This window comes from Zingiber officinale, chromosome 6B (assembly GCF_018446385.1).
Source record: "Zingiber officinale cultivar Zhangliang chromosome 6B, Zo_v1.1, whole genome shotgun sequence".
Taxonomy (NCBI): Eukaryota; Viridiplantae; Streptophyta; class Magnoliopsida; order Zingiberales; family Zingiberaceae; genus Zingiber; species Zingiber officinale.
In genome coordinates this window covers 110,035,473-110,050,155 of record NC_055996.1, presented here as the reverse complement: position 1 = coordinate 110,050,155, position 14,683 = coordinate 110,035,473, and the positions used below count along the sequence as shown (strand labels likewise).

Here is a 14,683-nt window from a genome sequence, read left to right as displayed (position 1 = left end):
GTTGAGAGAGAAAGTGCGATGAGAGAATGAGGAGAGAGAAAGTCTAATTGATAAGAGAGAACAAGGAGAGAGTGAAATGAAAGAAAAATTGAACAAATATATTAAGGGTATTTTTATCCAAAACTTAATTTTCATTCTCATTTCTATCAAAACCCAAGGGAAGAAGTGAGTTTCATCAATACTCAAGTTTTTAGATTTTATTTCAAAATTTTGATTCAATTTCCATCAACCAAATATAAGATTTAAGAATGAAATCATTCCCTTATTCCCAAACTCCTAAACCAAATGTCACCTAAAACATCTCAAAATATCATTGACCGGCAACGATCTATTCCAAAATTTCCATTAAATTTAATGATGATGTATATCCCATCTCAAGTAATCTCCATAACGTCTTTACCATACCAAGTGATTTAAAAAAAAAAACTAAGAGATGCTTGGTTGGATGAAATTAGAGTGAGAAATGAGAAAGGGATTGAAAGTTTGTGCATAGTTTAGAAATTAGTAGTGAGTCTCAAAAATTCAATCCCGTAAATATGGGAATAGATAATTATTTAGTAAAATGGGGAGAATGGAAACCCTTAGTTCCATTCGTATTCCTATTTTACACTTCTATCAATCTCATTCTTATTCTCATTCCCTTCCGCGAACTAAACACCCTCGAAGGGCTTCTCCAATAGTTAAATCTCTCATAAGTTTTTTTTTTTTAATTTCCAATATACCACATTAATATCACATCAAAAATGAAAAAATTTACTATTCTCTCCACAATAAAAAAAACCTCCATACAACTTTTTTACAAGTCCTACATTACAAATCACATTCTTTATTTATTATTATTTATTTAATATCTCTATATAATTTTTACTTAATATTTTAATTAATTGATCTTTAATTTAATTTATTTATATTTTTTAATTAATAAATTAATTAACTTATTATTTTTATTTAATTTTTAATTAATATTTAATTACTTATGAATTTTAATTTAATTATAGTGATTTATTTTTTTAACTTATCAAATATATATATTTTTTTAAGAAAGAGTATAATTTTGACCATTAAATAAAATTTTTAAAATTTTTTAAAAATATAATATATTTTTTTTAATGATTAATAGCCCGCATTTATTAAAACTTTTTTATTGAGTTTTTAATTTTACTAATTTTATAAACGGTCTGTTTGCATTGAAGATACTCTAAGATCCAAAGGCTTACAATTTTTTTTTTCTATTCATGTCTTTGTCATTGTAAAATTTAGGGTCATTTTGTAAAAATCGAAGGATTGTTTATATATAACATACCCACCATCTGCATATTGATCTCCTCCTATTCGCTCGTTTATTGATTTTTCTGCCGCAGCTCTCCAAACGGATTTGAGTATTTTAACCCCTTGAATTGACCCTCGAAAATGCTGACCATAATTAATTCCTACCTCTTTTCTTTTACTCCGCAATCGACAACAACGAAAGATTCCTGTCTCCCTATTCGATACCCGTCAATACACCCTATCGTATTGTTTCCGCCGCTCCACATTCCTGTCTCACTATTGGATACCCGCGGTCGAACCCGATCGCCTTCTTTCCTTTGCTCCACATTCCCGTCTCACAATTGGATACTCGTCAACGCAGCCTGATCGCCTTCTTTCCTCTGCCCCCACCATCCTCATCGTCCGCCGCGCGTTCCATAGCTTGCACCGCAAGGAGCCGCTTCCTTCTCTATATTAACCAAACACTCCTCAAGCAGCAGAAGAACTAACCATGGGGACTGTTTCATTCGTTGCCATGCCCGCTGAAGCGATGTCGTCGCTCCTGCAACCCGTCGTCGTCCATGGCTTCTTCGTCTCCATCCATCTCCTCTTCCTCATCGCCTTAGCCTTCTTCTGGATCAGAGCTGCCACAAAGCACGCCGGCAGCGCCAAACGAATAACAGAGCGTCGCAAGTCTCTGTTCCGGGGATTGCTGATCTCGACATGCGCCGCCGTCGGCGTGTTTTATCTTTCTCTTTGCGTGCTCACCTTCTTGTGGTACAAGGACGGACGGCGTTGGCAGCGTGATCAGGCGGTCGTTCTCGGCGACGCCGCCCTCCGAGCCGTCACTTGGCTCGCCACCGCCGCTTACCTCACCGTCGGTCTCCGGTCTCCCCGATTTCCGATTTTCCTTCGGATCTGGTGGGGATTGTTCTTGTTTATGTCGTGTTCCTCCCTCGCCGTCGATTTCGTCTATCTGAGAAAACGAGCTGTTTTGTCGATTCCCGCATGGGTGTTTGATATCGGTTCCGCCTTCTCGGCTCTTATTATGACTTCCGCCGCCTTCTTTGGGAACACCCGTGAGGCGGAAGGGGTGCCTGATGTCGAGGAGCCGCTGTTGAACGGCGTCTCTGCAAATGCAGAGAGTGTCACAGGGAACATCTCCTTGTTCGCTAATGCTGGGTTCTTCAGCTCACTCACCTTCTATTGGATCGGCCCGCTGTTCGCCGTCGGCAACCGGAAAACCCTCGACCTCGCCGACGTGCCGCAGCTGGAGGCACGCGATAGTATTAACGGTGTCTTTCCGGTCTTCAAAAGCAACCTCGACTCCTGCTCCATCACAGGCGGCACTTCAACCGTAACCACATTCCAGCTGGCGAAGGCGTTGCTCCTCACCACGTGGCAGCAAGTGGTGGTGACGGCCATTTATGCGAGCATGTATACCTTCGCCACCTACGTGGGCCCCTACCTAATCGACTTCCTCGTTCGCTACCTCAACGGCGACCCTTTGCTCGCCGGCGCCGGCTACTGGCTGGTGGCAGCATTCATCGCGGGGAAGATCCTGGAGTGTCTCTCGCAGCGCCACTGGTTCTTCCGGTTACAGCAAGCCGGGTTCAGAATCCGCGCCGCCCTCGTCGCCGTGATCTACCAAAAGGGGCTCATCCTGTCGAGTCGGTCGAAGCAGAGCCGGTCCAGCGGTGAGGTCATCAACCTGATGAGCGTCGACGCCGACCGAATCGGTCTCTTCAGCTGGTACATGCACGATCTCTGGATGGTTCCGTTGCAGGTCACGCTCGCCTTGCTCATATTGTACGCCAATTTAGGCCTCGCTTCTGTCGCCTCTCTGGTGGCCACGGTCCTTGTAATGCTGGCCAATGTGCCTCTCGGGAAGATGCAGGAGAAGTACCAGGAGAAGGTGATGGAGTGCAAGGATACGAGAATGAAGGCGACGTCGGAGATCTTGAGGAACATGAGAATTCTCAAGCTGCAAGGATGGGAGATGAAGTTCTTGTCGAAAATAATCAAGCTGAGGGAGAACGAGGAATGCTGGTTGAAGAAGTTCGTCTACACGTCGGCCATGACAACCTCTGTCTTCTGGGGCGCGCCGATTTTTGTGGCAGTGATCACTTTTGGATTCTGCATGCTTGTGGGCATTCCCTTATCGTCGGGGAAGGTTCTGTCGTCGCTGGCAACTTTTAGAGTGTTGCAAGATCCCATCTACTCCCTCCCTGACGCAATATCCATGATCATCCAGACCAAGGTTTCTCTTGATCGAATTGCTTCATTCTTACGCCTCGAAGAGTTGCACTCCGATTCTTCAGAGAGGCTTCCAAGTGGCTCATTGGAGATTGCAGTGGAAGTAGTAAATGGAACCTTCTCGTGGAATCACTCTTTGGATTCTCCGACCTTGAATGATTTGAACTTCAAGGTGCTCCGTGGCATGAAAGTTGCTGTTTGTGGCACTGTTGGTTCTGGGAAATCAAGCTTGTTGTCTAGCCTGTTAGGCGAGGTGCCAAAGATCTCTGGAAGTGTTAGGCTATGTGGCACAACTGCATATGTACCACAGTCTCCTTGGATACAGAGTGGTACAATTCAAGATAACATTTTGTTCGGTAGGGAGATGGATCGTGAGAAGTATGATAAGGTGCTTGAAGCTTGCTCATTGAAGAAAGACTTGGAGATCCTGGCATTTGGAGACCAGACACTGATAGGAGAGCGAGGCATCAACTTAAGTGGGGGACAGAAGCAAAGGATTCAGATTGCCCGGGCTCTGTACCATGATGCTGATATTTTCTTGTTTGATGATCCTTTCAGTGCTGTGGATGCTCACACAGGAACCCATCTGTTTAAGGTACACATTGTTTTTCGTAATCTAATATGGTTTGACGAACTTCTATTATGTGAACACCTCACTCTTAGGCTTTAGATTAATTTTTCTAGATTGAATTTATACTCGAAATTTTACACATAACAGTTGAATAATTTCCAGCAATATCCACGTTTTCTTTTAGCAAAAATAACTCTTTGCAACTTTTATTGAAGTTTGCACACTGTCAAGTAGGGTGTTTCCTGCCTGTGGTTGAAAGTCTTTATCTTTAGTTGAAAAAGCCTTTATCTAGCATGAGTAGGATGCATTGCTCCCTTCAATTTTAATGATCATATTGTACTTTTGTAAACTGATAGTGAAGCAATTGGCACGTATCAAATTAAAAGCTGGTTTACTATAATTTCTATCTTTTTTGTGTGTGACTGTGATCTAAAATAGGAAATCCATTCTTTTATTAGCATAGAGATCATTAGCATATTCATTCGAGAGTCATCTTTTTTCCCCACATAATCTTCTGAATTGCAGGAATGCTTGCTTGGTCATCTAGCTTCAAAAACTGTAATATATGTCACCCATCAAGTGGAGTTCTTACCTTCAGCTGATCTTGTTTTGGTGAGTAATGTCCTTTTCTTTCTTTCTTCTTCTTGACTATTGCTTCATGTGATTGCTACATAGGATTGTTAGGGAACATAACAAATGTTGCTTTCTAATCCGTAGTGCATGAAAGATGGAAGGGTTGTACAAGCAGGCAAGTACTATGACATGCTAATGTTAGGGACAGAATTCAGGGAATTGGTTACTGCCCACAAGGATGCTTTAGCAGTACTTGACTCCATTGAGCTTGGCAGTGATGCTCCCGATAACGATGCACAAGTTGGTAACACTGACACAAAAATTGGGCTAGGATCTCCCAGCCATAGGGTCAATAGCGATACACAAAATGGTATGGCAGATGAAACATACAGCCAAAAGGGACAACTTGTTCAAGAAGAAGAGAGGGAGAAAGGCCGTGTTGGATTTTGGGTCTACTGGAAATATGTAACAATGGCTTATGGCGGAGCTCTTGTTCCTCTAATTTTGTTGGCACAAGTTCTGTTACAAGTTCTCCAGATTGGAAGCAATTATTGGATGGCTTGGGCAGCTCCTGTCTCAGAAGATGAACAACCTCCTGTTACTGGATCAACGCTCATCTATGTTTATGTTGCACTGGCTGTTGGCAGTTCCTTTTGTATACTTATGAGAGCTATGCTTCTTGTAACAGCTGGATACAAGACAGCAACACTTTTATTTAACAAGCTGCATAACTGCATTTTCCGTGCACCTATGTCGTTCTTTGATTCCACCCCAAGTGGTCGTATTCTTAATAGAGTATGTAATTTCATAAATCATCCTAGTAGTGTTTTGTTTGCCATGTGTAATAATACCTCATCACTCTTTTCTTTATTTTTCAGGCATCAACAGATCAAAATGCCGTTGATACTGATATTCCTTCCCGAATTTGTGCGGTTGCATTTGATTTCATTCAACTCATTGGGATAGTTGCAGTTATGTCACAAGTTGCATGGCAAGTATTCATTGTCTTTATTCCTGTGATTGCCACCTGCCTTTGGTATCAGGTATTCGTTTCCCCTATTAAGGTTGTTTTCTTTTATTTGTTCTGTGATTTTAGTAGTTAAATCAAATGTTTCACCAAATTAACAATGGTCTAACACAGGACAAGAAAAGTCCAAAATCTGCCTAGAAATTTGACACTATGGCAATTATATTGATTTATAGACTTCAAAGACAGACAAGAATATACAGCCAATCCAAAATAATTAAAACAATCAAGACTTGGCTTCTTGCTGATGATGTTGTTCAAGAACATGAACCTAGATTTTATTCCTCATCTTCTCTATCTGTTATTACTAAACCCATGTAACTTTTAGGAAAAGATAGGCATCTGAGGTTTCCATAATCTATTCCTAAACAAATATACCATTCTGTTTTTGTTTTATTAAGTTGGACAGTTGCTTTAAAGTTAGCCCATTGTGAACACAATCTAAGATTTATAGTTTGTTAAAATTGATTGGCTAACCATTTACCCCTAAACTTCGAGTTGTTAGGAAAGTGACTGATTTGTTTTATATAATATTGACATTTTCTTTCATGTGTAGATGATTGTATTTCACTTGAATTCTAACTTACCATATGAATTGATTAGAGAAATTTTTTTTGACATGGGTAGAAATTGAAATGTAGACCTTCTACTGTAATATCATGTGAAATTTGATTTGACTAACCACATGCCCCCAAAACTCAAGCTATTATGAAATAATCCAATCATATTCTTATATTCATCACCTTTTTGTGTGCATGGGTAAGACCACGTACTTCTGCATGGCTTTGGTCTCTTGAAAATCAAACTATTTAATCCTCAAGGACTGCTATTAGCCAGAAAGTGTGTTCTAGGACTTGGGGTGCTTTTTTGTTGATTACTTGATTCTTTTCCTCTCTATACATTATGACACTTCTAGGCTAATAGACAAATGATAGCTTTAGCAGAAACAAGAAATGGATGAAACTTGTGGAGCCCACTAGGTTCTTTTATTGTTTTGCTCCCAGTTCTTACGATTTGGATTATCTTTTTCCATTATATTTAGGTTAATCACGACGATGACAATGTCAGTAACTCTGATATGCTGTTATTTCCTCTCATTAATGTTCGCTTGCTGATCATGCATTTGCCCTTCTATTGTCGAAGAACTATTACATAGGTACAGCCCGAGAACTGTCTAGGTTGAATGGTGTTTGCAAAGCTCCAATCATACAACATTTCTCGGAATCCCTGTCTGGATCAACTACTATTAGAAGCTTTGATCAGAATCAAAGATTTATAAACACTAATTTCAACCTATCAGATCAGTTTTCTAGACCAAAGTTTCACACTGCCGCTGCAATGCAATGGCTTTGCATTCGTTTGGATATGTTATCGTCACTTATGTTTGCCTTTTCTTTACTTTTCCTAATCTCCGTGCCAAGAGGGGTGATCGATCCTGGTAATTTCCTAGCAGACAGTTCAATTCTATGTTATTCAAGTACATGTGATATTAATTTCTACCATTATGGGTTGGCATCCTCTTCTTCTCAGGTATTTCTGGCCTTGCTGTCACATATGGACTTAATCTTAATATGGTACTAACCTGGGTCATAAGGGATCTCTGTCAACTTGAAAATCTAATGATATCTGTTGAGCGAATACTGCAGTACACGGCCATTGACAGTGAACCACCTTTGTCAATAGAATCAAATAAACTAGACTCAAGTTGGCCATCCATCGGAGAAATTGAACTTCATAATTTGCAGGTACACGTGACACCAAACTTATGTAAAACTAGTTTTTTCTAGTTTCCTCCATGTAATTCTGATTTGTGGCTTCTTCTTGTCGATTGTTAGAGTTATATGATCATCAATAGTATATTCATATTTTTATTGATCAGTCTCTTCTTTTTTCTCCGGGTGGAAATAGATTTAATTCTGATTTGCGACTTCTTCTCGATTGTTCAAGTGTAGATATTTGTTGATCCTATCTTATTCCATGATTTGATGATTCAGGTTCGCTATAGACAAAATACGCCTTTGGTATTGAGAGGCCTGACTTGTACTTTTCCTGGAGGAATGAAAACTGGGATTGTTGGTAGGACTGGCAGTGGGAAATCTACTCTAATACAAGCACTCTTCCGCATACTTGATCCAACCATCGGCCATATAGTTATTGATGGGATTGACATTTCCACGGTAGGACTTCACGATCTAAGATCAAGATTAAGCATAATCCCACAAGACCCAACGATGTTTGAGGGAACTGTTCGCAGCAACCTAGACCCACTGGAGGAGTACAAAGATGAAGAGATATGGCAGGTGAACTCATGGCTAGCTCTCAGTTGTTTATTCAGGCCTGCCAAACTGTTGATCTAATTCAATGCAAATGTTTTAGGCCTTGGATAACTGTCAGCTCGGGGAGGAAGTGAGGAAGAAAGAACTAAAGCTCGACTCGGAAGGTAAAAGACCTTCATAATTAGTTATCGTAGCTCATCATTGCTTTTGGCTTAAGACTCCTTCACAATTGAGTTAAGCCTATATTTGCTATGGACTCGATCTTTCCAGTGACTGAAAATGGAGAAAATTGGAGCGTGGGGCAGCGTCAGCTTATTTGTTTGGGTAGGGTGATCCTGAAAAAAAGTAAGGTGTTGGTTCTCGATGAAGCAACAGCTTCGGTCGATACTGCTACAGACAGTGTGATCCAGAGAACCCTGAGGCAGCAATTTTCAGAATCTACTGTGATCACTATCGCGCATAGGATTACATCTGTTCTTGACAGTGATATGGTTCTACTTCTAGATAATGGTCAGTAAGCTAACTATTCATGTCTTCCATCAACTCAAGTTACCTCATTCTTCATTTCAAATGCAATTTCTTCTCTTTGGCCAGGAGTAATTGTGGAGCGTGACACGCCGGCAAGATTGTTGGAAAACAAGTCATCTTTATTTTCGAAACTCGTCGCAGAGTATACGATGAGATCTAGTTCAAGTTTTGAAGATCTCACAACTTGAAAAACTATGTTAATCCCGACATATAAAAAATTTAATAAATTTCATATATTCTCTTATAGTTCTAAGCTTAGTTTTTGTCAACTAACTTACATGGGATCTCACTGTAAGAACAAGGAATGATATTGCGTAGTTTTTGTTTTCTACTAGAAAATTTAAAAAATAAAATGCATAGTTTTAAGACTAAAAATTTGGTAGAAATTCAATTAAATTTTTAATAAGCAGGAAAAAAAGATATAGATTCTATATGGCCTTGTGTTTAGCTACTAGGTTTATTATACATGTACCATTTGAACCTAGGAATATTAGGTGGATTATAAGGCAGCTGCAGCTTGATTGCCAAATTCCAAAAGATAGAATCAATTGCACATCTTAGACAAAAATCAAAAAAGGTAGAGCACTAGTGGCAGTGGTGAGTATCTAGTATATATAAACTTTGAGATTACCATTGCTATCATGCTATTGCCACAATACATGAGACTAATTCTTTTCACTAATATTCTTTTGACCTTTTGTTAAGCAAGCTGGCAAAAAGAACTGCAGATAGAAGTGATTGACTCCTAAAAAGCCAACACTTGGATGCAAATACAATAATAATAATTAAATCTTAATCTAGTTGATAAGATCAATTATATGAATCCTTTTATACCATTGAGTTCTATATCTTACTATATCATCTATATTTAAATAAATTTTATCTTATTTTTTTTTTTGTTGCTAACTAAGTCTTTTTTTTATTTTCCTCATTTGATATATGTATTTATCATAGTTTCACATTACTTAACTGGAGCATTTATTAGTCGTCTAAGTACATGCTCGTACCATCTTAAACATGTTCTTGGAGTTTTGTCTTAATAGATGCAACTCCGATTTTTTCTTTAATACTTTCATTTTTTATTTTGTCCATCCTCATATGCCCACACATCCACATTAATATCCTCATCTCTGTAACTCTCATCTTCTACTCATATGCTCGAGTCATAGTCCAATATTCCGCTCCATATAATATATCAGGTCTAACTACAGTTTTGTAGAACTTTCCTTTTAAGTTTTAGAGGTATTTTACTGTAAGATAAAACACCTGAAGCTTTCATCTATTTCAATAATTCTACTTGTATTCTATGTAAGACATCTCTCTCAATCTCTCTATCGTTTTATAAAAATGATCTTAAATATTTAAAGTTCTCGATTCCGGATAACTCATCATCTTCTATCTTAATAATTATCTCATTACGTCTAATATTGTTAAATTTAAAATCCATATATTATGTCTTTATTAACTCCGCCCATGATGACCGGTCATGGCCGGTCCTAAGCCCGGATAAAAGAGGAGGGGTGCGTTAGGTTGCCAGCCAACGTCAAACTATGACAAATATTCAATGAATGAATCCATTAAACTATTATGCTAATGCTAGGTTGTTCCTCGGAAGGAACAGGTTGCAGGGTCCGACTATAACGTCTCGGCAAGGACCGCTACATCTCCAAAACTCGGGTGTAGTGATAATATGCAAGAGTTTGCATTACAGGACCCGACTGTAATGTCTCAGCAAGGACCGCTACATCTCCATGAGAACTTGGGTGTAGTGTTAAATAGGCAAGAGTTCTCACACCATAGGTTGGATAAGAACAAATATGATAGGAAAACTAATAATCTAAGGTTTGGAACATGGAACATAAGAACTCTCACTGGTAAATCAATGGAGGTAGTAGATATGATGATTAGGAGAAAAATTAGTATTTTGTGTGTACAAGAGACAAAATGGACAGGCGAGAAGGCAAAGATTATAGAGAACTCAGGTTTTAAGTGCTGGTACACTGGAAAGAGTAAAACCAGAAATGGAGTGGGTATTATTGTAGATAGTTTGTTAAAGAAAGAAGTTGTAGGAGTAGTTAGAAAAGGGTAAAGAATTATAGCCCTTAAAATAATAGTGGCGAAAGAAACTATAAACATAATTAGCGTATATGCACCACAAGTAGGATTAGATGAAGCTACCAAATCAAGATTTTGGGAGGACTTAGATGAAATATTACAAAATATTCCACCAAATGAAATGATTTTAATAGGAGGTGATCTAAATAGGCATGTCGGAGTGAAAAATGAGAAATATGAGAGAGTACATGGGAGTTATGTGTTTGGAACGAGGAATGAGGAAGAGAAAACTATATTAGATTTTGCGATTACATATGACCTTATATTAGCTAATACGTTTTTTAAGAAAAAAGAAGAACACTTAGTCACATTCAAAAGCGGGAATAATAAATCACAAATTGATTTTCTTATGGTTAGAAAGAAGGATAGAAAGATTTGTAAAGATTACAAAGTCATCTCTGGAGAAAACTTAACTACCCAACATAGGGTAGTAGTGTTGGATATACGCCTCAAACATAGTATCAATAGAAAAGAAATATATACAATTCCTAGAATTGTGGTGGAAGTTAAAGGATGGGAAACGAAATATATTTAAGGAGAAGGTTGAAGTACAAACATTAGGTGAAATATACGATGACTCTAATATAATATAAGATAAGACGGTATCAAAGTTGAAAATAGTAGCTAAGAGTGTATTCGGTGAGTCAAAGGGACATACACCACTAAGTAAAGAATCTTGGTGGTGGAATGAGAAAGTACAAGAGAAAGTGAAGGAAAAACGAATAGCTTATAAGGAATTATATATTTGTAAGAACGAGAAAAATTTTAAAAAATATATAATAGCCAAGAAAGAAGCTAAGAAAGTAGTGAATGAAGCAAAAAATGAAACTTTTGAACGGTTATATAAAAAATTGGATACAAAAGAAGGGGAAAGAGACATTTATAGAATAGCTAAAGTGCGAGAAAGGAAAATAAGAGATCTTAACCAAATAAAATGTATTAAAGATGAATGTAATAGGGTATTAGTAAACAATGAAGAAATAAAAGAGCGGTGGAAGAGGTATTTTCATCAACTTTTTAATGAAGGTTTAGGTGACCAACTTAACTTAGGTAATTTAATTAGGTCAAATGAGCATAGAAGTTTTAATTTTTATCGTAGAATTCAAACTTCAGAAGTAAAACAAACTTTAAATGAGATGCACAATGGAAAAGCCGTTGGACCAGATGATATTCCGATAGAGGTATGGAAGTGCTTAGGGAAACAAGGTATTGAGTGGTTTACAAAATTATTTAACATGATATTGAAAACGAAAACAATGTCTGGTTAATGGAAGATAAGTACTCTAGTTCCCTTATACAAGAACAAGGGAGACGTACAAAATTGTGCAAACTATAGAGATATTAAACTAATGAGTCATACTATGAAACTTTGGGAAAAAGTAATAGAAAAAAGATTAAGGAATGAGACAACAATGACATAAAATCAATTTGGGTTCATGCCTGGAAGGTCGACAATAGAAACTATACATCTTCTTAGACAATTAATTGAAAAATATCGGGAGCAAAAACAAGATCTATACATGGTATTCATTGACTTAGAAAAAGCTTATGATAGAGTCCCAAGGGAAATTATATGAAAAATTTTAGAAAAGAGATGTGTTAGCGTAACATATATTGAACTAATTAAGGATATGTATAAGGATGTAACGACCAGATTAAAGACTTCAGGCGGAGTAACTGAAGCATTTCTAATAAAGATAGGGTTACATCAAGGATCAGCTCTAAGTCCCTATCTTTTTATACTAATTATGGACGAACTCACTGCGCACATCCAAGACACAGTACCGTGGTGCATGTTGTTTGCAGATGATATTATTTTGGTAGATGAGACACGTGAAGGAGTAAATGCAAAACTAGAATCTTGGAGGGAAACACTAGAAGGGAAAAGTTTTAAGCTTAGTAGATTAAAGACAGAATATATGGAATTTAAGTTTAGCAATATTAGAAGTAATGAAATAATTGTTAAGATAGGAGAGGACGAGTTGACCGGAACCGAGAGATTTAAATATTTAGGATCATTTTTACAAAATGATGGAGGGATTAAGAGAGATGTCTTACATAGAATACAAACAGGATGGGTGAAATGGAGGGGAGCGTCGAGTGTTTTATGTGACCGTAAAGTACCTCTTAAACTTAAAGGTAAGTTCTATAAAATCGTAGTTAGACCTGCTATGTTATATGGAGCTGAATATTGAGCTATGACTCGAGCACATGAGCAGAAGATAAGAGTTGCAGAGATGAGAATGTTAAGGTGGATGTGTGGACATACGAAGATGGACAAAATAAGAAATGAGAGCATTAGAGAAAAAGTCGGAGTTGCATCTATTGAGGAAAAACTCCGAGAGACACGTTTAAAAAGGTACAGACATGTACTTAGACGACCGATAAATGCTCCAGTTAGGTGATGTGAAACTATGATAAACATGCATATCAAACGAGGAAGAGGAAGACAAAAAAAGACTTGGTTAGCAACAATAAAACAAGATAAAATTTATTTAAATATAGATGATGATATAATAGAAGATAGAGCTCAATGGCGTAAAAAGATTCATACAGCCGACCCCACCTAGTGGGAAAAGGCTTGGTTGTTGTTGTTGTTGTTATATTATGTTTTTATTCTACTAAGCCTAAAATAATTCCTTAGTGTTTTCTGCAAGATTTTAGTTTAGCATTTACTCCTTCATGTATTTTGTAATATATCCAATATATATTATATATATATATATATATATATATATATATATAGTGGTGATATGCTGCGCGCCGCACAGTACACGACTGTACGCGCGCAGATCATATCAGACTTTTCTAATTATTTTTTTATAATTTGAATTAAAAAATCAATATTTCTATATATAAATCCTTAATATATAAATATATCCCCTAAACACATTATAATATTCCATAAATATTTAAATTTATTTCATTTTTAATTTTTCTTTTTACTAAACATTATAACTCAATTGGGATGCATGAACCCTAAAATAAAATCTTAAAAATTATTTTAATTAATTTTTTTAATTCAAATTTTTTAAAAAATGATAATAAAAATTATAACATACGATATCAATTATTTCGATTTTGAATTTTAAAAAATCAATATTTCCTTATATATAAATCTTTAATCCATGAATATATCCCCTAAACACATTACAATACTCCATAAATACTTAAATTTATTTCATTTTTAATTTTTCTTTTTACTAAATACTATAACCCAATTGGAAAACCTGAACCCTAGAGGTAAAATCTTTAAAAAAAAATAGCTTACAAACTATAACCCAATTGGGAATAGGGATGACAATTTTTTCCGTGGGTTTGGGGGGTCCCACAGGGAAAATTTGAAATGGGAATGGGGATCCTCGATTTTTCGGGGATGGGATGGGTTCGGGGCTGGTATATACTATCCCCATCCCCGAACCCGTCCCGAATATTATTATTATTAATATTAATAAATAATAATATGATTTTTTAAAAAAAGTATTAATAATTGTGTTAATATTAATATTAAAAAATTTGAAAATATTATTATTAATAATATTATTAATATTGATATTAATATTAATATTATCATTAATAATAATTATTAAATAATAATAATAATATAAATTAAATTTGAGAATGAGGCGGGGATGGGGGCGGGGATGGGGATTTGATCCCCGTGGATTCGGGGAATTCCCGAACCTGAAAAAATGAGAATGGGGCGGGGATGAGAATGACAAACTCGCCCCCACCCCGTCCCATTGTCATCCCTAATTGGAAAGCATGAATCCTAGAAATGATTTTTTAAAAAAATATTTAAATTATTTTTTAATTCAAAATAATAAAAAAAAATGCTGATATCATGCGCGACGCGCATAGTCGCGCACTGTGCGCGTCGCGCATTCAGGAGGAAAATATAAAATAGTTAAAATTTGATCTAATAGAATTTATATATGAAAATATGGATAAAATAATTGATAATAAATAAAGAAATAATTATAAAAGAGTTTATGTGAATTTTAGAATTTTTTTAATATTTTTATAGATTTTTAATGAGTCGTTTTAGTTTTAATCGGAATAAAATGATAAGAGATAAGACTCGTTTAA

At 36.6% G+C, this 14,683-nt stretch overlaps 1 protein-coding gene across 1 annotated transcript; it reads left to right on the top strand.

The window, feature by feature from the left end:
• The first annotated feature begins 1,661 nt into the window (after positions 1-1,661).
• On the top strand, positions 1,662-8,706 carry LOC121988871 (ABC transporter C family member 3-like). The gene is made up of 10 exons (XM_042542567.1): positions 1,662-4,099; positions 4,601-4,687; positions 4,793-5,443; positions 5,527-5,691; positions 6,819-7,113; positions 7,206-7,420; positions 7,670-7,975; positions 8,052-8,115; positions 8,222-8,461; positions 8,546-8,706. Exons 1-10 carry the CDS (start codon positions 1,760-1,762, stop codon positions 8,665-8,667), a joined length of 4,485 nt encoding a protein of 1,494 aa, XP_042398501.1. The 5' UTR covers positions 1,662-1,759; the 3' UTR covers positions 8,668-8,706.
• The last annotated feature ends 5,977 nt before the right edge of the window (positions 8,707-14,683 follow it).

Bases quoted from the DNA above. Each gene is read 5' to 3' on its own strand.
- LOC121988871 (XM_042542567.1), top strand. From the start codon at position 1,760: ATGGGGACTGTTTCATTCGTTGCCATGCCCGCTGAAGCGATGTCGTCG. The intron at 7,976-8,051 runs GTGAACTCATGG...CAAATGTTTTAG, and splicing joins AAGATGAAGAGATATGGCAG to GCCTTGGATAACTGTCAGCT. The intron at 8,116-8,221 runs GTAAAAGACCTT...CGATCTTTCCAG, and splicing joins ACTAAAGCTCGACTCGGAAG to TGACTGAAAATGGAGAAAAT.